The 25943-nt window shown below is 41.5% G+C and overlaps 2 protein-coding genes across 15 annotated transcripts in view; both read left to right on the top strand.

The window, feature by feature from the left end:
• kif1b (kinesin family member 1B) overlaps positions 1–8144 on the top strand; it is an 81330-nt gene extending 73186 nt beyond the window's left edge. For all 14 annotated transcript variants that reach the window (XM_034296071.1, XM_034296074.1, XM_034296073.1 and 11 more), the window contains 10 exons: positions 382–515; positions 662–723; positions 1128–1273; positions 1834–2100; positions 2287–2358; positions 2715–2836; positions 3031–3183; positions 3390–3582; positions 3796–3914; positions 4261–8144. In XM_034296071.1, coding sequence (XP_034151962.1) covers positions 382–515; positions 662–723; positions 1128–1273; positions 1834–2100; positions 2287–2358; positions 2715–2836; positions 3031–3183; positions 3390–3582; positions 3796–3914; positions 4261–4303 — 1311 coding nt within the window. In that variant the 3' untranslated portion in view covers positions 4304–8144. The remainder of the gene's footprint in view (positions 1–381; positions 516–661; positions 724–1127; positions 1274–1833; positions 2101–2286; positions 2359–2714; positions 2837–3030; positions 3184–3389; positions 3583–3795; positions 3915–4260) is intronic.
• A 4807-nt stretch (positions 8145–12951) lies between these two features.
• Positions 12952–25855, top strand: pgd (phosphogluconate dehydrogenase). The gene is made up of 13 exons (XM_010891774.3): positions 12952–13087; positions 14999–15074; positions 15257–15436; positions 16485–16550; positions 16645–16763; positions 17437–17506; positions 17588–17722; positions 17914–18103; positions 21802–21932; positions 22693–22826; positions 24378–24477; positions 24972–25094; positions 25434–25855. The coding sequence occupies exons 1-13, from the start codon at positions 13080–13082 to the stop codon at positions 25551–25553; spliced, it is 1452 nt and encodes a 483-aa protein (XP_010890076.1). The 5' UTR covers positions 12952–13079; the 3' UTR covers positions 25554–25855.
• The last annotated feature ends 88 nt before the right edge of the window (positions 25856–25943 follow it).

Below are 25943 nucleotides of genomic sequence, written 5' to 3'. Positions count from 1 at the left end.
ACACCATTTGCTCATTTTCTAAATGCATTGGTTTCTTATATGGAGAAAGGAAAAGAAAATAAGAACAAGCTTCCTCAACAATCAAGATTAGATTACAGTATATTTAAAATAGATCAAAGTAATGAGGTGAATCAAGCTTCTAAACATGTACTACAACCATTCAGCTTTTGTTGGGGCCATACTTAAAAGGGGAATAAGGATTGTAACACCCCGTAAACACTACATACATTACTACTGAACATGGGGCACGTGCACTCTGAACATAAACTTGAATGTTTCAGTGTCTACTCTATTCGTTTACATTGTTCATGGACTGACTGTCTGCACTGAGGGGCTTCAGCCCTAATGTACTAAGACCCTACACTCGGTTTTACTCCACAGCTCGACCACTGCATTCAGCCGGCAATTATTACCAAAGACATTTGCATGGTCTTTTACTCCAGAGATGCTAAGATCTCCCCTCCCCGCTCTCTGAGGAACCTCTTTGGAAGCGGCTACTCCAAGACCCCTGACTGGTATGGCATCTGGCAGTCTTTGTGTCGTAGTGTACGACTCATAGTCTGCTGTCAGATATCTCTGTTGACAAATAAGCAGCTGTAAGACATGTTGTGTCCAGTCTTAAGATACATCCCCAAGTAACCGATTGCATTCCCTATTGCAGCAACAGAGTAACTGGCATCTATGAGCTGAGCTTGTGCAAGATGTCTGACACAGGAAGCCCAGGTTAGTGCAATCTCTCTCATTCTCTTACTCTTTCAGTCTCTCAAAATACTTTTGATCAGGGGTGTATTAGGGTTAGACGCATGTAAACGGCAATTATACAGCATTTTATATGTGAAATGTTGGTCACCAGTCACCAAAACACAACAAAGTCTAGTCACCAGAAAGAATTCATATGTTAATGAGCCGCAGGGTTAAGAGCAGAGAGGTGGGCCAAGACGTAGTCAGCTCACCCAAACTTACCCTTCTCCACTCAGTAAAGCTTGTGTGTGTGCTCTTGGTGTACTATAAGTAAGCAATAAAGCACAAGGGGGTGTGGTATATGGCCAAAATACCAAAGCCTTTTCTCTCTCTTTCTCCCTCTCACTCCCACTCTATAATAACAATAATCTTTCTTTGCCATGAAGGTATGCAACGGAGGAGGAGGAAGATTCTGGACACATCTGTGGCCTACGTTCGGGGAGAGGAAAACCTGGCTGGCTGGAGGCCCAGAGGAGACAGCCTCATCTTGGAGCACCAATGGGAGCTGGAGAAAATGGAACAGCTGCATGAGGTGCTTGTGCATTACTGGAGCCAGAAACGGCACACTTGTTCCCCCTATGTAGAGCACTACTTCCCCCTATGTTCCCCCATTAAGAGTACTATTTCCCCCTATATTCCCTCTATATAGAGCACTACTTCCCCCTATGTAGATCATTACTTCCCCTATGTTCCCCCTATGTAGAGCACTTCTTCCCCCTATGCTCCCCCCATGTAGAGCACTACTTCCCCCATGTAGCTCATTACTTCCCCTATGTTCCCCCTATGTAGAGCATTATTTCCCCTATGTTCCCCATATGTAGAGCATTACTTCCCCTATGTTCTCCCTATGTAGAGCACTACTTCCCCTATGTTCCCCCTATGTAGAGCATTACTTCCCCTATGTTCCCCCTATGTAGAGCATTACTTCCCCCTATGTAGAGCATTACTTCCCCTATGTTCCCCCTATGTAGAGCATTACTTCCCCCTATGTAGAGCACTGCTTTAGACCAGAGGCCCTGTTGAATTACATTTAATTCCAAACACATTTACAAATAACTCAATCTTTCTTCCCTCCTCTTCTCCCTTCCTCAGGTGGAGAAAACTCGTCACCTGCTGCTGCTGAGGGAGAAGTTAGTGGAAACGGACCCAGCTACAGGTCCTGGGGGACCCACCAGCAAGTCCCTGAGCGAGTCACTGTCACTTAGCATGAGCAGTGGCACACTGAGCACCTCCACCTCCATCTCCTCCCAGATTTCAAGCACCACCTTTGAGAGTGCCATCACACCCAGTGAGAGCAGCGGCTACGATTCAGCCGACATCGAAAGCTTGGTGGACCGCGAGAAGGAGCTGGCCACCAAGGTAAGGAGAGAGGAGGGGAAAAAGGAGATGGTAAACAACGATTATTTTCTTAATTCGATGGTATTCAGTAGGAACCAAATCGATTGCAATTGGTTTTGCCTCGTAATATCAACAACAAACATTTCACAAAGACAAGGACACACCCTACACAACGTAACATGCACCGTATCCTCGGTTGTCCTGCAGTGCCTCCGCCTTCTGACCCACACCTTCAACAGTGAATACAACCAGGTGTGCAGCAGCATCAGCGACTGTAAGGTGAGACGCAGTCAACAGTTTGACATTTACATTGTAGTCATTTAGCAGAAGCTCTTAATGCAGAGTGACTTACAGTAAGTCAGTATAGTAACTTCTGCTGAGATCAGGAATACCGTGCACAAAGATCATCCCAACAGTAGTAATGTAATCGTACAAAGTCTTCCTGAGACGTATGGGGTGAGTCTGGCTGGTTCCAGGTTGTCCGTGCCGGCCCTGTTCAGTCAGCAAGATATTTAGCTGGCGCCACGTCCTTACACCGGTGCCGTTAATACGTTGCTTCAGTTTCACCACATCAGTGTGTTTCGTAACCATCTCAATCACCTCTCCTAATTTCTTCTCTCTCTCTCTCTCTGTAGCTGTCAGATATTTCGCCGATGGGCCGTGACCCCTCGGTGACAAGCTTCAGCAGTGCCACCCTGACCCCGTCCTCCACATGCCCCTCCCTCTCGGACTCCCGCTGTGGCTCAGTGGATCAGAAGTAAGGCTTCATCGTAATGGACTCGATTCGAAATGAACAAACCAATCCCATGCTAAATCGCATCCAGTATTTACCCGTCCCTACTGAGCTAAAGAATGTTGTGCATTTAAGTTTCGTTTAAGGCCTCATATATACTGTTACCAAACATGTAACACATTCAGAATAACAGACAGACACTTTCCATTGTTTCCCAGGACCCCAGAGGCCAACTCACGTGCCTCCAGCCCGTCCTGCTCAGACTATGAGAATTTCCCTATGGTGCCCACTCTGGAGACATCGTATCTGGCTCGAGCAGGCAAAAACGAGTTCCTCAACCTGGTGCCCGACATTGAGGAGATGAGACCAGGGTAACTGCCATCTCTTCTTCCCCACCATGTTAGCAGTGAGCATGATAGTGACGAAGACTATGTGAATGCAGTGAATGTCATGTTGGCATATACAAGTAGGCAGACATTACATACATTACATAGTCCATTAGAGAAAACAGACGAACAGTTGTTTCATAGAGAGATACCAATGATCAGAACTGAGCTTCGGTTCTTTCCCTCAACAGATCTGTGGTGTCCAAGAAGGGGTTCCTGAGCTTCATGGAACCACGCTCCAACTCTTGGGTGAAGCACTTTGTGGTGGTTCGCCGGCCCTACGTGTTTATCTACAACAATGACAAGGACCCGGTTGAGAGGGGAGTGCTCAATCTCTCCACGGCCCAGGTGGAGTACAGCGAGGACCAGCAGGCCATGCTCAAGGTAGGCTCACCCTCACATGGACACAAACCACAAGAAGACTTTCACTGTTTGGCACAGTCATTTGAATTGGTCAACACTACAATATACCCATGCATGATAAGGACTATATGTTAATACTTAAGATCTTCATTTGAATGACAATGACACCTAATGTCCTTGTAAATTGCTGGTCACAAAGGTAATTAACGTGTTCAATATTGGAATCCTCTTTAGACCCCCAACACATTCGCTGTGTGCACAAAGCACAGAGGGATCCTGCTTCAGGCTAACAATGACAAAGACATGAACGACTGGCTATATGCTTTCAACCCGCTGCTAGCAGGAACCATAAGGTACAGTGCACATAATCAGGTTTTAGGCCCAGTCCTGGGGTAAGAAACATTCTCATTGGGAAATAGAAAGCGGAGTTTAGTTCAGAATTGGTCTGTGTCCAAAAACTCATCCATTAATGATTTTAAAACATTAAGGTAAGTTCAATAGAACACATAGGAGACTACTGAGAGTGCTGTTAATAAGGCTCTAATGCTACCGATGAATCACTTATAAAAGAAAGTAAAGCCTATGGCTTTAGAGTTTATTCTATGCAATGTTTTACCAGAGCCCTATGCGCCTAACTAGTACAGTATAGGTTTGTGTTCTATTCTTTCTTATGGCTGTTGTTTTTCTTTCAATCTACAGGTCAAAGTTGGCGAGAAGGCGCTCAGGTCTGCTGAAGAACTGAAGTAGTTAATCTGAGAGCAGGACAAGATGACCCCTATTCTTCAGACTAGCCTTGAAACATATACAAAGTGTTAACACTTATTAACCATTGTGATTTTTGACAGTTTTTCTCTTATATGTAGAGTTGTGGCTTAAGTCTCAAGCAACTAAGTTTAAGTTCCTGAAAGCCTGCTTACCCCACCCCCCGCCCCCAAGCCTTTTGTGTTTTTGTTTCAGATTTGTCTTTATGTTTTGCTTTGTTGTCATTACCATCCTTGAGCCCTCTAACTAGTAGCATGTTGTAATAGTCTACTTGTGTGTGCACGATTCTTCAGAAACAGGTTCTGGCCACTCTCTAAGTTTACTAATCGTCTGTAAAGATAGTCTTTTTACGTGTTATCTGTCTGTCAAGAATTTATTTTTTTATTTTACGCACCCGCATGACAAAAGCAGCAGTCCTCAGGAGAAGACAAGATTTGCTTATTTTACAAAACAATACATGCGACAGATTAAGGTAGCTTCAGTTATATGACGTAGATGCACAACTGCAAAGTGGTGTCCATTTCCACAACAGCCAAGAACGTTGATGCGTACTGCTAAACCTCTGCGCTGTTTCGGTCCGATGGCTACCACAGTAACAGTGGGACGCAAACCTGTACCAGTGCTTTGTGTGACTTTGTGAAAGCAAGGTCTTGGATATCGCTCATTGCAACAGCTGCTGTGCTGTTCATACCATGCCTTTTTGCTGAGCCAACCTTAAAAATAATACAAGTGAAGGGGAAATAAAAAAAGAAGAGAAAAATCCAGCTACGCACCCCCATCGAAAGCAACACTGGTTTTCAGTCTGACATGGCATTGGGCCTCAGTCCCTCTTAAAGTAGAATACAGCCCAGCTATGCCACCCACACTCCCCTAATTCTTTGTGCAAAATACAGAACAGAAACAAGAACTGCTGTTAAAGTTCTATATTTTCATCTAGATATAACTGCAGCCTTGATGCAACACAATTATTGTTGATCACGCTGTATCTATGTCTCACTGTTTGCCTCTAAAAACACTCTGCCACAAATATAACCCTGCAAAGAAATGAGTGGTTAGGACGTCCCTGGAACATCTGGACATGGTGTCATTGTATGTCCTTTAGATGTGTCCTGTTTTCTTGGAAGCAGTGCTGTCTGTCTACATGCATAGACTTTCAAAGCAATTTGGCATGTAGGAATACCATGTTAAAAAAAACAAATATCCAAAGAAAAAACATGATTCAGTAATGAAAACATGAAATTGGACATGCACAATATGAAATTGGATGAAAATGCATTACAGAACACCTTTCTACTCTTTTACCAGTTCAGCTGACCTTGTTATCACAGTTAGAATAGATGCAAAGAAAAATAATATACCAAATCACAAATACAGAGGAGAACATCATTGCACATAATGTTCCAGATTCTGTGTTGTAGACAGCCCTCATTAAGAATTTTAAAGACCTTCCTCTTATCAATCTCAATCTTAGTGCTTTTTCTATACTGCTCCATTCAGGTTCAGTGCTCATCAGCTCACAGCCACACTAGACAGCTTTTATTTGGTGTTTTATCATTGTTTAACTACAGAAATAACACTGCGCACACAGATGGAGCCACATGGGTTTGGATGGCCTTGACTTGATGGTTCTAGTGTTTTGCCTTGTGAAGAAAGACTGGATGATACCCTGCATCTGGTCCATGCACTCCTTTAAAATCCATCAGGCACTGTGTTTCTTTCGGTGAAATGGATATGATGGGTGGAATTAACACAGATATTGTGATTGTTTGATTTTTTTAACCTAACCTCATTACCTTGGCTTAGAATACTCATCTTTTTTATTTTTTATTTGCACCTAATTATTTCATTCAGTTTGGTCATTCCACAAGGGGCTTTGATATGGAAATAATGTAAACGATTTGTGAGAAGGAAATGTTCCCCCAGCTCTATCCTGCTAATATATGTTTACTGTATGTTTAACATTATTTTGCACATTTACACAACTACAGAAAGACAATACAGCAGACCAGACGTATTCTGGCCAATATTGTTAAAATCTTAGTACCGGCAGTTGTAAATACAAGGTCTTCTAATGAAAGTATTGATAACAATGTGATGGTTTACCAACCAGTTAGCACAGCATGTTCCAACGACTCAAAAAAATAAACGTTCCTGCAGGAACAAAGGTATTAGCTGGGCAATGTGCATTATGGTTTAATAAGTATGACTAACTATAGACCACTGTCTGGGATAAAAGGGATAGAACATGCTCTGATGCTTTTTCTAACTTCTTTTCTGTTATTTATGAAAATATTTGCTCTGCTTGTCAATACGTCAACTGCGGCCACTTAATGAAGGTCCATAAAAATGATGAAGTGACATATTCACACAGGGGCTCTGTCGCCACATTTGGTGGTACCATGCTACACTGTACTGTACTGCTTGGGAAGGATGGCATATGCAGAGGGCAATGAGATGGCTCTGGCCCATCAACTAGTAGTTCCGATTACCCTTCATGCACTGCAAAGATGATCTGAAGTTTGTGTGTAGTGACCATTGTGGACAACCCTCTGTGTTTGGGGTTTCATTCAGAATTACAGCTATTAGCTAAAAATATGACATTGTCACTTAAGTTGGAGATTCTTCAACAGCATTTTCTTAGAGAACAAATGACAATTGCTGAAAGATATTCTGCCCTCAGGTCAACCCGCCTATCGCAGGTCAGATAGAAAAGCCTTTAGCACATTATTTATTTGTTACTCTAAGGTTTGCAAAAATAGTTCTCCTTGTCATAGTATCTGTACTGAACCAATACTTTATTGAAGGACAAGCTTTATTCCACCTCAAAGATTACAGAGCGGCCTCTATGCACTGATCAAAAGCGCAAAGTTTACCTCGCATTAACTTGAGTAAGGAAATGTATGAGCTAATACAAACATTCATATGATTACCTGTCAAAGCAAAGGTTTTCACTTGGCTACTAATCTAGATGATAATATATTATTATGAATTGTTTCAACTCTATTTATTGTTTTGTATATATTAGTTTGCAGCTCTTTGCACATAATAATAAATGCTATAACTAACTGATCAAATTCTGCTCAATTGAACTGTTTCACTACAAATGAACCAAATGGCATGCTGCATTTGCAAGCTGAGACATTTTGAGGAGAAAGTTGAATGTACTGTCAGGATGTTTCTGTGTATTTTTTCCATCATCAAATAGGAATTAGAGAACTAAAATGCATCCCATTTGAGCCTCATTTTTGAAAAATGGGTCAATTTAGTGCTTCCTTATGAGAATATTAATTTTCAACTATATTATTCATAGCTAGCCATCTACATTATTAGTCTTTTTTTGTTTTGTTTATAATATCAGGGAGTATATTAAGAAGCTATTGTTCCTAAGGCATCCAAAATTAAAGTATACCATGATTTCTCAAGATGTCTTCACCTCAACGCTTTCCTATGCTGCCTTTAAAACAAAACTAGCCATGATATTTTGCTTTTTCCCCCAGTCGGAAGACTTAACTTGTTTTTAACAAACATTCCTTCTGATTTATTCATAAAAATGGCAAACCAAGACATTAATGCTGTACATTATTTGTCAGATTGGCTTCATTTTCATACTTAATTTGTAAATATCTGTGTTGTATGGGGCTTTAATTAAAATGTAAATATGTTCCCTGTATTTGTAATAATTATAATCCATTCGCTGTATAGCCTAGACATGTCATGCAGATATCCTAATTCTGTGTATGGTAATCTTGCACCATTGAACTGTTTAGTGAATGAGGTGTTACAATAAAAGTACAACCCGTGCTAAAGCAGAATAAATGTGACCTATTTGTCTCATCTTTCATCATGCCATATATATATATACACACTCCAGACATCCTTTAGTATCTGCATTCAGATATGATCAAATAGCCTATTCTACTTATACAGTGGGGAGAACAAGTATTTGATACACTGCCGATTTTGCAGGTTTTCCCACTTACAAAGCATGTAGAGTGACGGAATCCAAAACAAAATCCAGAAAATCACATTGTATGATTTTTAAGTAATTAATTTGCATTTTATTGCATGACATAAGTATTTGATACATCAGAAAAGCAGAACTTAATATTTAGTACAGAAACCTTTTTTTGCAATTACAGAGATCATACGTTTTCTGTAGTTCTTGACCAGGTTTGCACACACTGCAGCAGGGATTTTGGCCCACTCCTCCATATAGACTTTCTCCAGATCCTTCAGGTTTCGAGGCTGTCGCTGGGCAATACGGACTTTCAGCTCCCTCCAAAGATTTTCTATTGGGTTCAGGTCTGGAGACTGGCTAGGCCACTCCAGGACCTGGAGATGCTTCTTACGGAGCCACTCCTTAGTTGCCCTGGCTGTGTGTTTCAGGTCGTTATCATTCTGGAAGACCCAGCCACGACCCATCTTCAATGCTCTTACTGAGGGAAAGAGGTTGTTGGCCAAGATCTCATGATACATGGCCCCATCCATCCTCCCCTCAATACGGTGCAGTCGTCCTGTCCCCTTTGCAGAAAAGCATCCCCAAAGAATGATGTTTCCACCTTCATGCTTCATGGTTGGGATGGTGTTCTTGGGGTTGTACTTATCCTTCTTCTTCAACCAAACACAGCAAGTGGAGTTTAGACCAAAAAGCTCTATTTTTGTCTCATCAGACCACCTTCCTCATGATCATTGATGCCCCACAAGGTGAGATCTTGCATGGAGCCCCAGACGAAGGGAGATTGACCGTCATCTTGAACTTCTTCCATTTTCTAATAATTGCGCCAACTGTTGTTGCCTTCTCACCAAGCTGCTTGCCTATTGTCCTGTAGCCCATCCCAGTCTTGTGCAGGTCTACAATTTTATCCCTGATGTCCTTACACAACTCTCTGGTCTTGGCCATTGTGTAGAGGTTGGAGTCTGTTTGATTGAATATATGGTCAGGTGTCTTTTATATCCCGCCGTCACGTCTTCCATTGAAGAAGCAGAGGATGAGGGCTCAGAGGTGGACTCGTCCATCACCCGGGCTGAAGTCACAGAGGTGGTCAAGAAACTCCTCGGTGGCAAGGCACCGGGGGTGGATGAGATCCGCCCTGAGTACCTCAAGTCTCTGGATGTTGTGGGGCTGTCTTGGTTGACACGCCTGTGCAACATTGCGTGGCGGTCGGGGACAGTGCCTCTGGGATGGCAGACCAGGGTGGTAGACCGGAGGGTGTGTTCCAACTATAGGGGGATCACACTTCACAGCCTCCCCGGGAAAGTCTATGCCAGGGTTCTGGAGAGGAGAATACGGCCGATAGTAGAACCTCGGATTCAGGAGGAACAGTGTGGTTTTCGTCCGGGCCGTGGAACACTGGACCAGCTCTATACCCTCTACGGGGTGCTGAAGGGTTCATGGGAGTTTGCCCAACCAATCCACATGTGTTTTGTGGATTTGGAGAAGGCATTCGACTGTGTCCCTCGCGGCATCCTGTGGAGAGTTCTTCGGGAATATGGGGTCCTGGGTCCTTTGCTAAGGGCTGTCAGGTCCCTGTACGACCGAAGCAGGAGCTTGGTCCGCATTGCCGGCAGTAAGTCATACTTGTTCCCAGTGCATGTTGGACTCCGGCAGGGCTGCCCTTTGTCGCCCAGGAGGAGCTCAGAGTAGAGCCGCTGCTCCTCCACATTGAGAGGGGTCAGCTGAGGTGGCTTGGACATCTGTTTCGGATGCCTCCGGAACGCCTTCCGGGGAAGGTGTTCCGGTCCCGTCCCACCGGGTGGAGACCCTGGGGAAGACCTAGGACACGCTGGAGGGACTATAATAATAATAATAATATCCTGGGAATGCCTCGGTGTCCCCCCGGAAGAGCTGGGGGAAGTGTCTGGGGAGAGGGAAGTCTGGGCATCTCTGCTTAGACTGCTGCCACCGCAACCCGGACCCGAATAAGCGGTAGATGATGGATGGATGGTGTCTTTTATACAGGTAACGAGTACAAAAAGGAGCAGTTAATACAGGCAATGATTGGAGAACAGGAGGGCTTCTTAAAGAAAAACTAACAGGTCTATGAGAGCTTAATGGTTGGTAGGTGATCAAATACTTATTAAAGAAAGAAATATGGTGAAGTGTTTAGCTTCTGGCACCAAACTACACACTTTGACCATAATAGGAGGTCTTAAAATTGGCCTTTGACTGATTGGCAAAAACTTTGTTTTAGCCCGATAATGACCCCAAACACAAAATATATTTAAAACCTGCTTGAAGTAGAAATCTGCAGATGGAACACTCACAGCACTGACTTCATAAGTGTAACTGAAAAGCTTTATGGGATCAGTTGAACAGAAAAAGGTATTTAAAAAAACACCCAAAGCCGAAAGAAAATAAATCCTGCAATCCTATTATAGAACAGCAAATTTGTCTTACTGTTTCTTTCTATATGCCTGGAATGAAATGCAGTCCTCAGAAAAATAAATAAGGGGAGGTCACTGCATTTCAAAGAAATGTTTTTTGTTGTTAACAATTCACAAAACACTCGTTCTGTGACTGGCTGAGTGTGGATACTGAGCAATCTTTAGTTCGGCCCAATGCCCCCAAATCTCAGGGAAAAAGTAGGTGGGCTATGATCCAAGATTACACTGATGACCCAAAACATTATGACAATTCAGGTGAAGTGAATAACATTGATCAACTCTAAACACGTGTACATGTCAAGATCTGGGTAGATTAGATGGCAAGGAAACAATCAGTTTGTGTAGTTAACATGTTGGTTGCAGGAGAAATGGGCAGGAATAAAGACCTGAGACATTGACAAGGGTCAAATTGTTATGGCCAGATGATTGGGTCAGAGCATCTCAGAAATGACAAGGCTTGTGGGGTGTTCCTGGTCAGCAGTGGTGAGTACCTACCGACAGTGGTTCTGGGAGGGGTAAGCAAGTGTCAGGGGGTTGGGGCACCCAAAGCTCAATGATGTGAGATGGCAATGAAGGCTATCCCGACTGATCCGAACCAACAGATGGTCAACTGTTGCACAAGTCCCAGAAACTTTTCATGATGGTTAGGGGAGGAATGTGTCACAACACACAATTCATCTGACCCTGCTTCATATGGGGATGCGTAGTGGCAGACCGGTCAGAGTGCCCATGATGACCCCTGTCCACCGTCGAAAGTACCTACAATGGGCATGTGAGCGTTGGAACAAGGCCTTGGAACTGTGGAAGGACACCTGGTCCGATGAGTCACGTTTTCTTTTACGGCTGTGTACGTGTGTGCATTTTACCTGGGGAAGTGATGACTCCAGTGTGAAGATGACAAGACAGTGGAGTTTGATGCTCTGGGCAATGTTCTGCTGGGAAACCCTGGGTCCAGACATTCATGTAGATGTCAATGTGACACCTACCTAAACATTGTTGCAGACCAGATATACCAGATGCACTCTTTTGGTGGCACGCGGAGGACCAACAGCATATTAAAGAGATCATCATAATGTTTTGGCTCATCAGTGTACAATGTTAGTGTACTTTGCATTGTACAACAGGGTAGTCATTTGGCATTGAGCAGAAAGTAATCATTTTGCATGTAAACGTTATGGACTACAAAACATGAAGGCAAGATCACTGCTGACTCCTCCCACACCGGTCACCGGGTCAAATTCCTAAGGTCCATAATCTTGCAATGCCAAGTGGGAGGACAACATCACAACAATCACCAGAAAGGTCCACCAGTGGATTTAAACCTATGGTAACTGAAAACAAATAAAAATCTCCCATTCTATAATGACCTGACTACACATCAATCACCTCCTTTAGCCCGCCTGGTTTGGGTCTGTCCACTGTATGGTCTGCAGAAAGGCAAATAAGCTATGCTCAGGAAGTGTCCTCAGGCAGAAGGAGGGCAGTTGGACACTACAGGTCAGTCATGACCAAATTATACTGCCACCTGAAAATGTTCTCCCTGTGCTGTGACCATAAGTAATGACGCACCTGCCTCACAAAGACTAACAGGACTGTGGCCACATCAAGCAATCTAACTTAACTGCTAATAGAAAATACTGCATTATACAACTCCCATATGCACTTTTACCGTAAATTAATGAATAGGACATACTCTTACCACTCATTTAACATCAACTGATACAATGCCAATTTGGTATGATGTACTGGATATGTCGAATTGTGCAAGTGAATAAAGGCAGCATCAGATGTGCTTCGCATTGGATGAGCGTTGGAAGACACATAACTCGACATTGACTGTCCAGAGTACATTGGGATTTGCTTCAACGTAGCAGGTTTTCCACACATTGGATATCATGATATTGGGCATAGAAAAATAAGTTAAAGTTTAAAACTCTACATTTTTTTAACCTTAGTTGATTGATTCTCTTACTAACAATCTCTGACTACACTCACTAGCGCGATCAGACTAAACCATCACTTCCGCTATTTTTTCTCCCGACCGCCCCCGACTCAGAAAAATACGACTTCAGATATCTACATCCGGTGGCCTATCTAGTTCTTCTGCATCTGTGGTGTGGGTGTGTAACAACGTAATGTAAATTCCGGGGTTTAAACCAATGAGATAAGAGACATCTCTGCTCAGTTGTTCTGCACGAATAAGAAATCAAGAAAAACGTGGCTTGATCTACATGACGTCATCTGACACGGGCAGTCCTTTGGCTTGGCTAGACGTGTAAGAACGAGGAAGTACTCGCATCTTGAAAAAGTTATTTGGAGTGTGTGTGTGTGTGTATCACTTGAAGACAAATATTATTTTTCTTACCGGAGACATGGCAGAGTGAGTATTGCACTTATCGCTTTAAAAACTGAGCACCTTTTCAATGGCTTGTTCGTTATGTCATTGATTGTTGCTGGCTATTAGTTAGCTAGCTAACGTTAGTTAGCCAATACTGTACCACCTATTAGTCTATCAGCTACTGGCTAAGGTTGTATACAGTATACATTTCAGTCATTTAGCAGACGTTCTTATTCAGAACTTGACTTATCAACCAGTACATCTTAACCAAAACGCCAGAACAAGGGTGACGTAAATTCATATCAAAATTCATCCTTGGCTTGCATAGGGCACAGATGAATGAATGAATGAATGAATGAATCAATGAATTGACCCTAATCCCTTTCCTATGATATAGGGTTAAAGGAGTTACCAAAGTACCTTAGTTCAATTCTGATTTCAAAGTAGGGTTAAAAAGTAACACTTAAGTTCCTCTTCTTTTAGAATCAGAATTAGTTATCTTCCTTCCAGCAAACAAGGATTATTGTTGGTACTTCCTTGTTTAGTGAAGAGCATAAGAACCAGACCCATACCTGATGTACATTTGAAGACCCATTTATTGACATTGACTGTCCTGAGTCCTCTGGAATTTGTTGTAATAAAAACCAAGGAGGTAAAAATGAATTTAATGTCACAGAAGTTGGGAGAAATTAATATATAAATGTACTGGGAAATCAAATGTTAGGTAGCTTGTGTTGCTGCGATGGAAGATTTGACTCATATTGCATTTTTAAAAGAGTTTGTTTTTGTACATATTTAAACCAATTTAAGAAAGGCAAACACAGAATACATGGCATTCCAATTCCCATCGAAGTGGGACTTTGTCGATCAGTCTGGCATTTCATCAAGCCAGGATGAGCCTGTTGATTCATCCCTGGGGTTTTGGGTGTATTCTTCAGCAAAAGTTCAGTTTCATACACTTACCCTACAACATTGAAAAAACAGGTTGAAGTTGAGGGGTTTGCCAACCATCAGCGGAACAGCTCTAGAGGGTTCTAGATTGCCAAAAATGTAGGTATGCGAACAGTACAGACTTAGTCAATTTGTAGGTCATTTGTAATGTGTACAACAGCCACTGATGGATGGTGTAGACACCTAGGTTACACAAGGGAGGTTACACAAGGGAACTTTTCAGGGTGTGTGGGTGACTGGGGATAGTTGAGTCATTTATAGTAGGCTATACACTCCGTCGTCACGTTACTAGGTACCCCTATCTAGTATCGGGTAAGGACCCCCTTTTGCCTCTGGGACAGCCCAAATTATTTGCGGCATGGGTTCAACAAGAGATTTTCATTCATGCTGATCCGATAGCATCAGTCCCTGCACATTTTTTGGGCACACAATCATGTTGCAAACATCCCTCATCCCAAACGTAGTCAATTGGATTCTAGAACTAGGAACTGTGTGGGCCATTTGAGTAAACTGCTGGCATTGTCATATTTCTGGAACCAGCTTGCAGTGACACATGCTTTGTTGCATGGTGCATACCTAATAAAGAGGTCGCTTGAAATGTCCTAATGGTTTTGTTGCAACATTGTAGTGTTTACTGGTTAAACAAACCACATCAAAATGCCTCTTAATTTCTTTATAGTCTTCTTTTGATACGGTATTGTTTTTCCCCACAGGCTTTAGAAGGATGATTTTGAAGATATGGTACAATTAATTGTTGCCTTTTTACGTAGCATGAACACTGAGGCTATCAATTGGTATTCATCAAGGGTGTTCTTTTCCTGATATGCTTACAACACTCATAGGATTGTTTGATAAATCACACCTTTTTATGTTACATTCAAAAATGTTGCATCGAATTTAAGAATAGGGCTATTTTCTATGCAATGTTGATATGAGGCCCCAGGACTGAAATGTGCGGCCCCAGGACTTTTGACAAACATACTTCATTCCTTCTTTCCACAGAGCAGACATTGCGTTGATTGGTTTGGCTGTGATGGGACAAAACATCATCCTGAATATGAATGATCATGGCTTTGTGGTAAGTGTCATCACAGTTTGTTTCCGTTACGTTTAGTAACGTTTACTTTACTCCTACATAAATGGTAGTCAATCTTTCTATGGTACAATGACTTTGGTCTAAGTTGCAAAATTCAGGCAACTTTTTTAACCTGGAATAGTTAGTGAAATGTTTTAGCCTGATCTAATTTATTGCATTTACAGGTCTGTGCCTACAACCGCACTGTCTCCAAAGTGCACGATTTTCTGGCCAATGAGGCGAAAGGCACTAAAATAATAGGAGCTGAGTCCTTGGAGGACATGGTGGCCAAGCTGAAGAAGCCCAGAAGGATATTGATGCTTGTCAAAGCTGGCCAGGCAGTTGACGACTTCATCGATAAGCTGGTCAGTTGTATAAACAGAACAACACTACAGAATTTTAGTCCTGCTGTGGTTGTCAGTCTTCCTTTTTTGGTGAATCAAATCAGGTAATGGCTTAGGTGCATATGAAGGATTAGAATGCCACTATATATAGAACTTGATATATTTAGACTCAGGGTTTCAAATCTCTGGTAACTTACTCTTATTTTCCAGAAATATTATCGCATGGTAACCAGTCTGGGGACATTTTTACTTCTTATACTGTGTCGTCACCGGTAATATATGATGCTTTCAGCAGGTCCAGTTATAGGAATATTTTTTTAGAATTTACCTTTGGCAACCTGTCTGCCCAATCAGTAGGCTATGTGATGCATTGGCACAGAAATCTGTTGGATCAAAATGTTGGAGGATAATCGTTCCAGCTTATTGGTTAGCATTGGCTCTGGAACATGGAAAAACTAAAATTCATGTACTTTCCAGACGGGGGCTGCAAGTTACTGTTAGTTTGCGTTCATGCTCTGTTATATATTAAAATCTGTCTGTTTCTTGTAACTGTTTTAACCTTTTATGTTAAATGAAGAGGCACGTACATTAGCTTCTTACATGTTTTGCCCACTTCTCCTTACAAAACTACTTTTAACTATGTGATGTTTGGGGGCTTTCATTTATGTATGAACCTCTTCAAGTACCCTTTAGCACTTAAACTAAACAATGTTAGGACTTTCTCTGGACATTGTGTCTTTGTCCCATGAGGTTTTAGTCTAGTTACTGGCTTGTCTGTTGGTCACAGAGAAACGCTGCAAACTCTAAATCCATAGGTTGTGAGTTCAAATTTGAGGGATCTTTTTAATTCAATACTGAGTCATGTAACTTGTAATGTTGTCTATATCCCAAAATTCATATTGTTGACCATTGGATGACTTTCTTCCAATATGTCCACCAGTCAACAAGTGTTCTAATGGAAATGATGTCTGTTATGGACCAAAAGGCTTAAATTACTTTGGATTGAGCCTTCTGCTAACCAGCGTATATTAATGGTAGATGATTGTTAACCATGCGATTTCTTTCACAGGTCCCTCTTCTGGAGGCTGGGGACATTATCATTGATGGCGGCAATTCCGAATATAGAGACACAACAGTGAGTTGGCAAAAGCACTATTTCACATCTGTGGTAGTGTCCAGTGTGGTCTGATGTCTGATTGTGTCCACTCTGCGTGCCTGCGTCTCCGTAGCGGCGTTGCAGGAGTCTGAAGGAGCGTGACCTGTTGTTTGTGGGCAGTGGCGTCAGCGGAGGAGAAGATGGTGCTCGCTACGGACCCTCGCTGATGCCAGGCGGACACAAAGAGGCCTGGTTAGTTTTTGGAGCGGCGCGTCTCTCTGCTATGGATGGTTGATGGTTGGTCTACCTTTCAGATAGGGGCCTTACAGCGGGGCCATTTAGGACACTGCTTGTAATGCCTGTTAATTCTGACTGCCCTTTTGATGTCCCTTTTGATTTGAATGTTGTCTTTGCATACTTGCAATGGTCAGGAAAGGTATTTTTGGTCTGGAGAGGGGGCTTCAGATGATACCAAACTCAACTTATATTTTCCACTGATGATATTTGAAGGCCATGGTGGGGAATGCAAAAGGCACCTGTTATTTCAATCAGATTTCTTTTTCTAAAGCCGTTTTTATGTCCGCCGAAACTTGAGGGTGGCCAGTCCTCCTCAGACTTTGTCATGTGAAGATTATAAGAGTGCCCAAACTAGGGACTGATATGGGGAGTCCAGAAAAACTGTGACCCCACCTGAAGACAGAGACAACCATGCATGTTGAATGTTTTCTCATTTCGGTCCAAAAAGTCTCCTTCCGACCACATCTACCATGTGCAAACGGCCTTCGATCAAGTCAAAAGGGGTGGAGTCAGACACTGATTATTATAACGAATGACCACTTAATTATACTGTAATTTTAAGCTTTCACACTGTTTATATGTCAACTGTCAATATGATTACAATATGGTATTTATTTTACTTCTACAGGCCACATATAAAGGACATTTTTCAAAGCATTGCTGCCAAAGTTGGAACAGGAGAACCATGCTGTGACTGGGTGAGCAAATGTTTGTAAAAAAAAATTGTCAGTAGTTGGCACAAAATTTTAAAAAAGCATTTAATTGGTCTGTTTTGATAGGTCGGTGATGAGGGTGCAGGCCATTTTGTAAAGATGGTCCATAATGGGATTGAGTACGGGGACATGCAGCTGATCTGTGAGGCCTACCACCTTATGAAGGATGTCCTGGGTATGGACCATGATGAGATGGCACAGGTGAGCCATTCCAGACATTACTGATGACTGCTTTTCACTCAACCAACTAGGATCTGAAAACAAAGACTGAATGTTTTATCGTAACTTGAATTACATAAACTTGACCGTTTAATGAAGTGGCTTCTATAGCGCCTGTCTGATGTGAAGTAGCTCAGTTGCTTAGTTTACTTCTGACCTTTGGTCTCCCTCAGGCTTTTGATAACTGGAACAAGACAGAATTGGACTCCTTTCTTATTGAGATCACAGCTGGCATCCTGAAGTTCAGGGATGCCGATGGTACTCACCTGTTGCCTAAAATCCGCGATGCTGCTGGGCAGAAAGGCACAGGGAAGTGGACAGCCATTTCAGCTCTAGAGTACGGCTCACCAGTAACCCTGATCGGTAAGACCAGTAATCTTGGTGTCCATTTTTGAAGGTTTACCGAAGTTGAAAGTAGCACCACAGCTTGTTTGCTGATATTTTTTATCCAATCAAAATGTTTTGTTCTTATTTGGGTAAGTTACTGTTTAGCAGTGTGGCTACTTCCTTACCCTGTTAGACAAAAACTGATGTTCTTAGCAGGGCCAAAATTGTACATGGTTTGTTTTCAGGAAGAAAAAAAAAAACATATAGAAACTTACTGTAAGATAGGCAATCTAGTCATGATTTATTAGGACCTTGGAAAACAAAAATAATCTCATCTTATTTCAGTAGTTCAGATACTATGACCCAACATTTTCTTCAAAACACTGAGTATGAGAGTATTCATTTTTTTTTAATGAGCAGCCAGTGTTTAAATGCTAAATAATTTAATATATTCATGCCCGAAAAACAGCAAGTGCATATACAGTAAAGGAAATGTGGAAAAATACTGTTCAAACATTTCACCATAGCTGAAACGTTGTAATTTTTAAAATGTTCTTCTCTGTAATACCCTGGTTTTGAAATCTTTGCTCCTGACACTGAACATTTTTCAAGAAAGAGCATTTTTCAAAGGCACCAACAGCCTATCTATTCCTGTGAATGTTTAGCCACATTAACTGATCAAAGAAGTGTTTGCTGCCTGCTAAGAAGATTGGAGGATTTTCTAGTTAAACCACCTAATCTCAAGTGACATAAGGGGGATTTTCTATGCTCTCTGAGTCTGCTGCTATGGGCAGTGTGTCATAAAGGTAGTGTCAGGTGGTGTCTGGTTATTCAAGGACAAAGCTGGCTCCAGCTAATAGGAGTGGAGACACACCTAAATGAGAATATATGATCAGGCTGGCAGACACTTGACACTCACGACGTAACCCAAAATTGAAAAACAACACTGCTGTACAAACAGCTTTTTCTCTATTATCCATTGTGGGCTTTTGTTTGCATGTGTCCTGGATCATCAGGAATGGGGGGGATCCTGTGTAAATTATAGGTTGATAAAGGGAGGACAAAGGGCTCGTTGTCAAAGCGAAGAGCTGGTGTGAGTGGCCATGGCCCAGTGGGGAACGTGGACATGCTGGACAGGCAGGCTTGTGAGGCTGAATTTCACCTCAATAGAGTTGCATTCCATACTAAGTCGGGTGATTTGCTTAGCCTTACTCAGTGTGACACAGCATTTTTCCTCTGTCTTTCTTTGGGGGATTCCGTGTGAGGGCTAACCTGACAATTCAATGATACAAAGTATACTTTTTAAATGTTTAAAATGAAGTATTACAATACCTGTATTTACCATAATTTTTGTGGATGTGATGGATGACAATGTGCAGGCTTTTTTTTAGTGGATGTAGCATCATTATTTGTTACTTAAACAGTTGGGGAAAGTTTGTACCTTCTCCTTCCCAGAACTTTCTACTCTGATAAAACTCTGTAAACAACACAATCAATTCAGTGTATTACATAAATACCTTTTATAGGCAGATTCACAAAAGTCGAACAAACACAGTCGAGAAAAGATATATAAAAAGGCCTAAGAAGAGCTATGGATAATAGAAGGGGGTAATACTGCAAACACATTGGTAATATAATGTGGTTGTCACACTCTCTTGCAGTTCAGACAACTTGAGGAAGTTCTAATGGAAAATGTGTAGTTTTATTTCTTTTTCTTCCTCCTCTCGAAATTGGATTGTGTCACTGTGGCAATATTGCGCAAGTCATGCTTTCCCAACATTTCTTTTCATCATTGTGTGCTGGGACTTCTTTAAATGTGGCAATATAATGCTTTTACAATAGAATGTTCGTCAGTCGTGCTAAGTCGTAGCATAATTTTGTCTTGTGGTTGGCCCAGAAATACAGAGTTTAAGTTAGGGAGAGGTACCTTTTGCACCTATGTGCAGTACTTTTTTATTGGCAACAAGTCAATTTATGGAGAACACTAAAATATATTTTGTCTTTTTAAGATTTGAGAACATTTGGCCTCAATCTTTTTCTTTTTTTGTACAACGTTCCATGCAGTCAATTTACATTTTCTTAACAATCAATCAATTTACAGAAAGAATAATAAATAATAACAGGGTAATTAAATGTATTTTGTTCAAATCATCCCCTGGATTAGCTGTGAAGATATTAGTGTGAAGATATGATGTAAGTGTATTGCCAAATCCATGACAGGAATAGATTGAGTGGTAGTGGCAAAAAGATTTGTTTATTCTACCCGGAGCATAAGTTTATCGAAACGCCATACCTTCATATATTGTTGGGCTTTTTCTGAGAAGTGGCTCTCATGGCTCCGTTTTACCTACAAACAATGTCTTATTTAGCTCGCAAAAGGCTCTTTGTTCAGATTGCTTGAAAATCAACAAGAAACTTGATTTGTGAAATGTATGTTCATATCGGCTTCATTGTACCTTGTCTAATTGTTAGGTGATTTGAGGTGGAGGAGGAGAACGGCTAGAAGAAGTGCTGTAGCCTACTGGTATTATTAGTCTGTCTGCTCATCTTAGGCAAATAGCGTAATCCTATTGCGGAGGAACCTCCATGGAACAGGTTACTTCTCCAAGTCTGAGTGCAGTTGAAAAAGACAAAGCCCAGAAATATACTGGATGCTGCATCTTGTGTTTTTCATATCGGGAAAAACCACATCAGGCATATCTTTCACATTAGAATCTTTGAGTAAAATTAATATGTTGAGCGAACATGCTTGGTCTCGCCTAAACGTGGCCATTGGGACTGTGGACATAATGTTCAACTGTCTTTGTTATTAAGAAGTTCTTTGTACCTGGGAATGAGACACCATGTCAGAAGGTGGGAAAGAGTAGAGTAGTCGTCATCCGCATCGCAATGGTTGGAGAGATCACGTGAGGATATGAAGGCGCCAATTCAGTTGGTGTGAAGAGAGAAGAAATGGCCTGGAACTGTGCCCTCCGGTGAGAGCCGGTAGGACAAACAAAGACCCTGTCCACATCCTGTGGGGGGGATCAGCCTGCTAGTTAGGATGCAATCGAATGGTTGTGCAAATCCTGAGACCATCAATCAAGCCAATGTATTCATAAAGCCCTTTTTACATCTGCAGTTGTCACAAAGTGCTTTAACAAAACACCCAGTCTTAAACCCCAAGAAGAAAACAACAGTACTGTTGAATTTCAGTGGCTAGGAAAAACTCCCTAAGAAGGCTGAAATTTAGGGAGAAACCTAGAGAGGACCGAGGCTCAGAGGGGTGACACCTTGAAGAGAGTGTAGAGAAGGATCTGATGGTTGACAGTGTGAAAACTTGAGGATGGATTGAATTTTTCCCTAACATTTAGAAATGGTCTGTAGAAAATTGTCCTTTTCTGGATGAGAAGAAAAGGCTACTAATGACCAAACCACTTTTGAAAGTCTTTAACTGGCAGGAATGCTCAAATTTGGACAGGGTGAATATTTTTCAGGGCCCTGCATATTGAATTAGTCCAAAACATATACTGAATGAGCACAAAACCTGCTAGGATTTATCGATTTGAAAGACATTCATACATTTGTAAGGGAGTTTTTCCTCGCTACTACCTGATTTCCTCTTCAGCTGTTTTCTCCAGTTTGTGCCAAATAACCATTACCTGGTTTGTGGCTAAAGAACATGTTTTTCTGTAAACAATAAGTCTGCCCCCCTCCATCTATCTAATCCTCCCTCCTGCTGTTTGCCTCCACAGGAGAAGCTGTCTTTGCCAGATGTCTGTCAGCCCTGAAGGATGAGAGAATGAAGGCCAGCAGGAGCCTTGGTGGGCCCCAGGGAGCCAAGTTCAACGGGGACAAGACCTCGTTCCTCGAGGACATCCGAAAGGTAGACATGTTACTGATTACTTTTTTTGTTTTGTTTTTTGGCCACTGCATAAAAAGGAGATCCAAAAAAAGTACTATATCAACAAATGGAGGGAAAGTGTTTGTCCATATATCACGAATAATAAATCTTGTCATGTTTTCTCAACAATAGCTGAGAACAATCAGAATTTTGTTTTAATTTGTAATCAGATGAAAAAATACAAAATGTTGAGTCATGCAATAGCTAGTTGCAAATGTCACTTTCATTTTAGGTGTCAGTTTTGGACTCTGGCTCAGTTATGAGCTCTGTTTGGACATAATTCATTTTAGTGGGGTAGGTCAGCACATAAAATTACAATTAATTCTGTTCAATTCTGTGTTATTGTTTATTATCCCAGCTTTAAAAAAAAATTTGGGGGGGATTTTTTTTTTTGAAGGATATTATAGAGTTGCTTAAAACCTGTTATTCATGTAGCCAACAAATAAATAATCTGAGTGTCTGTGGTTAGTGTTTGTGCAATAAACTATAAGTTCCTGGTTTGTATCCCGGAGCTGAAAAATATAAAACATCTGGCATTGTGCCCTGGCAGTCTGCTAAATGTTTCAAATGTATTATACAATACATCAGTTAAACTGGTTAAACTGGTGTCCATAGAACAATATTCACTAATCATTTGTTTAAAATGGTTTTCTGTAAATAATTATTTGTCTGTCCTAGATCACCATCCTCAGTGTTAATAATTAAATTACAAACAGGTGATTTTGCTCTGTGTCCTATTCAGGCCCTCTATGCCTCCAAGATCATCTCATACGCTCAGGGCTTCATGCTTCTCAGACAGGCAGCAAAAGAGTTTGGCTGGTCTCTGAACTATGGGGCCATTGCCCTGATGTGGAGAGGAGGCTGCATCATCCGGAGGTGAGGTGTATAAGAATGGTAATGTGTTAGAACATGGCGCCTACCATACCCGGTCAAATGTCAGCCAAATTACTTACATTTAAGATCCCATGTTTTTCAGGGCTTAGGGCTTTTAACATACCATAATTGGGAACTGTATATAGACAATTGGCATTGTATTTAGACACTTACCAAAATGTTATGTCACCCAGTTAGACCCACAATTAATGGCTGCATACAAGACATTTGTAACACTTATCAGTGTGCATCTGAAATACAGTGGGTATAGAAAAGAATCATCCCCCTTTAAAATAATCACATTTTGTTGCTTTGCAGCCTGAAATGAAGACAGACACAGTTTTTGTTTCATTCAGCTGTATTTACTCAGTGCATCCAAGTGAAAGATATAACACCAACATGTCTCCTGCTGCAGAGAAACAACCTCATAACATGATATTACCACCTCCATGCTTTACTGTAGGAATGGTGTTATTTGGATGGTGAGCTGTATTGGATTTTGGCCGGACATATTTTAGTCTCATCTGACCATAACACCTTTTTCCACATGGCCGTAGAATCTTCAAGGTGCGTTTTGGCAAAGCTCAGTCGTGACTGCATGTGGCCTTTCTTGAGCAGTGGCTTTTTTCTTGCAACCCTCCCATACAAGCCACATTTGTGGAGAATTTGTGATATTGTTGTCACATGCACACAATGACCACTCTTTGTCATGAATTCCTGCAACTGCTTCAGAGTTGCTGTAGGCCTCTTGGTAGCCTCTCTGACCAGTTTCCTCCTGGCTTTCTTCCAGTTTGGAGCGACGTACCAAATACCTTCCACTTCTTAAGAATAGACTTCACTGTGCTTCTAGGCACTGATAAAGCCTTTGAATTTGTATCCATCTCCTGACTTGTGCCTGTCCACAACTTTATCCCGGAGATCTTTTGACAATGCCTTCCCATAGTTGATTGTTTTCTTCAGTTGCACTACCAAGGACTGAAATGCTTCAGGAAAAGCTTGTTTCATGCTGAGCTAATCAAAATGATCACAGCTGATCACAGTTGAAAGTCAGTTGGCTTTGTGTGCTATTGAGAAGGTGATTAACTACACCTGGTTGGGTTTACAAGTCATTTTTAGGAGGGTGATTATTTTTCCATCTTAGTGATTCTGTTTTTTAATTTGTACTTTTTTTTTCTGACAAGTTTGTATTATATCTTTCACTTGGATGTTATGAGTTGTAAATACAGCTGAATAAAACAAATAGTTTTTGTCCGTTTTCATTTCAGGCTGCAAAGCAACAAAATGTGATTATTTTAAAGGGGGGTGATTCTTTTATATACCCACTGTTGTTACCATATGAAAATATATTTTGTGAGAAAGAGAAAAGGAATATAACAAACTACAGTGGTTGCATCATGATATTAACACAGGTCTAAAGAAAAAAAACTTGCATGAGGATAAAACATGATTTCATATTTTAAGTGATTTTATTACCTGCTATCTATTAATCAATTGCCCAAGTAATACATTGAACTCTGATGCCAGTGTCTGTTTCTCCCTGGCTTTCTTCTACAGTGTTTTCCTAGGGAAGATTAAAGAGGCCTTTGACAGGGACGCTGAGCTGCAGAATCTGCTGTTAGATAACTTCTTCAGTAATGCAATTCAGGACTGCCAGGTAAAGTGAGGAAGAAAAGTGGCCTATGTTCCAAGATGCTTATTTTAAGTATTTGTTTTATTTCTGCCTCTGAGGGTTAAGCTTAGGATTTGGGGAGGAAAAGCTGATACTAGATTGCAAATGGAGGAAGCAATTGTTTTTTTCCCCCCAATATAAAATGAATATACTAGAGCATTGATCTACAGGACCCAAATCCGATCCAAATGTAGTAAGTATGCATCGTCCCACATAGGGGAATTATGGTTGGGCTGATTGGTTATTTCTTTGTGGGAATATGTTGTAATGTAGATTATATCAATGTCATGTGCCTCTCGTTTACAATCTCAGCTTAATGTTATACATCCATTTTCTTTAGCAATTATTTTCTAAAACCTGAAACTGAACTGAATTCACCTCACGTCGTTGTTGTCGTTGGCTGCAGGGTTTCTTCTGTCTCATGCAGTGGTTGTTGCGTGTGCTTCCGTTGAACAGTGCCTGTGTTTGTCATTTTCTAGGACTCGTGGCGGCGGACGGTCAGCGTTGGGGTGCAGCAGGGGATCCCCATGCCCTGTTTCACTACCGCCCTGTCCTTCTACGATGGCTACCGACACGACATGCTCCCGGCTAACCTCCTCCAGGTAACACCCATACAACAGAGACCATCTCTTCATACACTGCTTAGGGACAACCTCCCCCAATGGCCCATTGTTGTTTACAAGTAGTTCCGGAGGGGGGGAAGCGACGACACATTTTTAATGCGTAGCGGTAAGAGGCTCTGACAAGACAATATGTAAAACGGTTAAATGGGTTGTAGACTTGGTATTGTCACATGTCAACGTTAGCTAAGAGGAGTCTGTGTGTGGGGCTGTTCAGTGAAATGGGTGGACTTTAAAACCCTGCGATGATAGTGTTACTATCATAATACCTTTCTTCTATATTATGAGATGACTCTTAATTAACACTGTGCGTCATTTTAGGCCCAGAGAGACTACTTCGGAGCGCATACCTATGAACTTCTGTCCAACCCTGGCAAGTATGTCCACACCAACTGGACAGGCCACGGTGGCAATGTTTCTTCTTCCTCCTACAATGCTTAGAGAGCAATGCAGTGGCATCGGCTATCAAGTCACGAAGATTTGTTACACATTCTGTCTCTAAAGTCAAGCCTAAATATTTAAAGACCCCCTTCTTTTCAATCTGATACATATTGTACCTGAAGTTCTGTTTATGTTGAAGTGTTATATTGAATAATTGTTTGTAAACCCATCCGTATGAGATTGGTGGTACAGTTCGTATTATTGTAGCCTACTGACACAGACACACAGCAGAGGCTAGTCAAGGGTTTCACCCCTCAGCCTAAACTGCAAACGGTTCTCTACTTTTCCTATTGTGTGCATCCCAGCATTCATCCATCTGACACTGGATTAAGATTATCTTTTGCACTGTACTGTATTAGGCTAAATAAAGATTTAAATCCATTTTGAATG

Source organism: Esox lucius, chromosome 12 (genome assembly GCF_011004845.1).
Source record: "Esox lucius isolate fEsoLuc1 chromosome 12, fEsoLuc1.pri, whole genome shotgun sequence".
Taxonomy (NCBI): Eukaryota; Metazoa; Chordata; class Actinopteri; order Esociformes; family Esocidae; genus Esox; species Esox lucius.
Note: the sequence above shows the minus strand (reverse complement) of the source record. Positions and strands in the feature narration are given on the sequence as shown.

What these genes read in the sequence shown, in the direction of transcription:
- pgd (XM_010891774.3), top strand. An exon ending in GGAGGCTGCATCATCCGGAG is followed by an intron (nt 22,827 to 24,377) that starts GTGAGGTGTATA and finishes TTTCTTCTACAG; the next exon opens with TGTTTTCCTAGGGAAGATTA. An exon ending in ATGCAATTCAGGACTGCCAG is followed by an intron (nt 24,478 to 24,971) that starts GTAAAGTGAGGA and finishes GTCATTTTCTAG; the next exon opens with GACTCGTGGCGGCGGACGGT.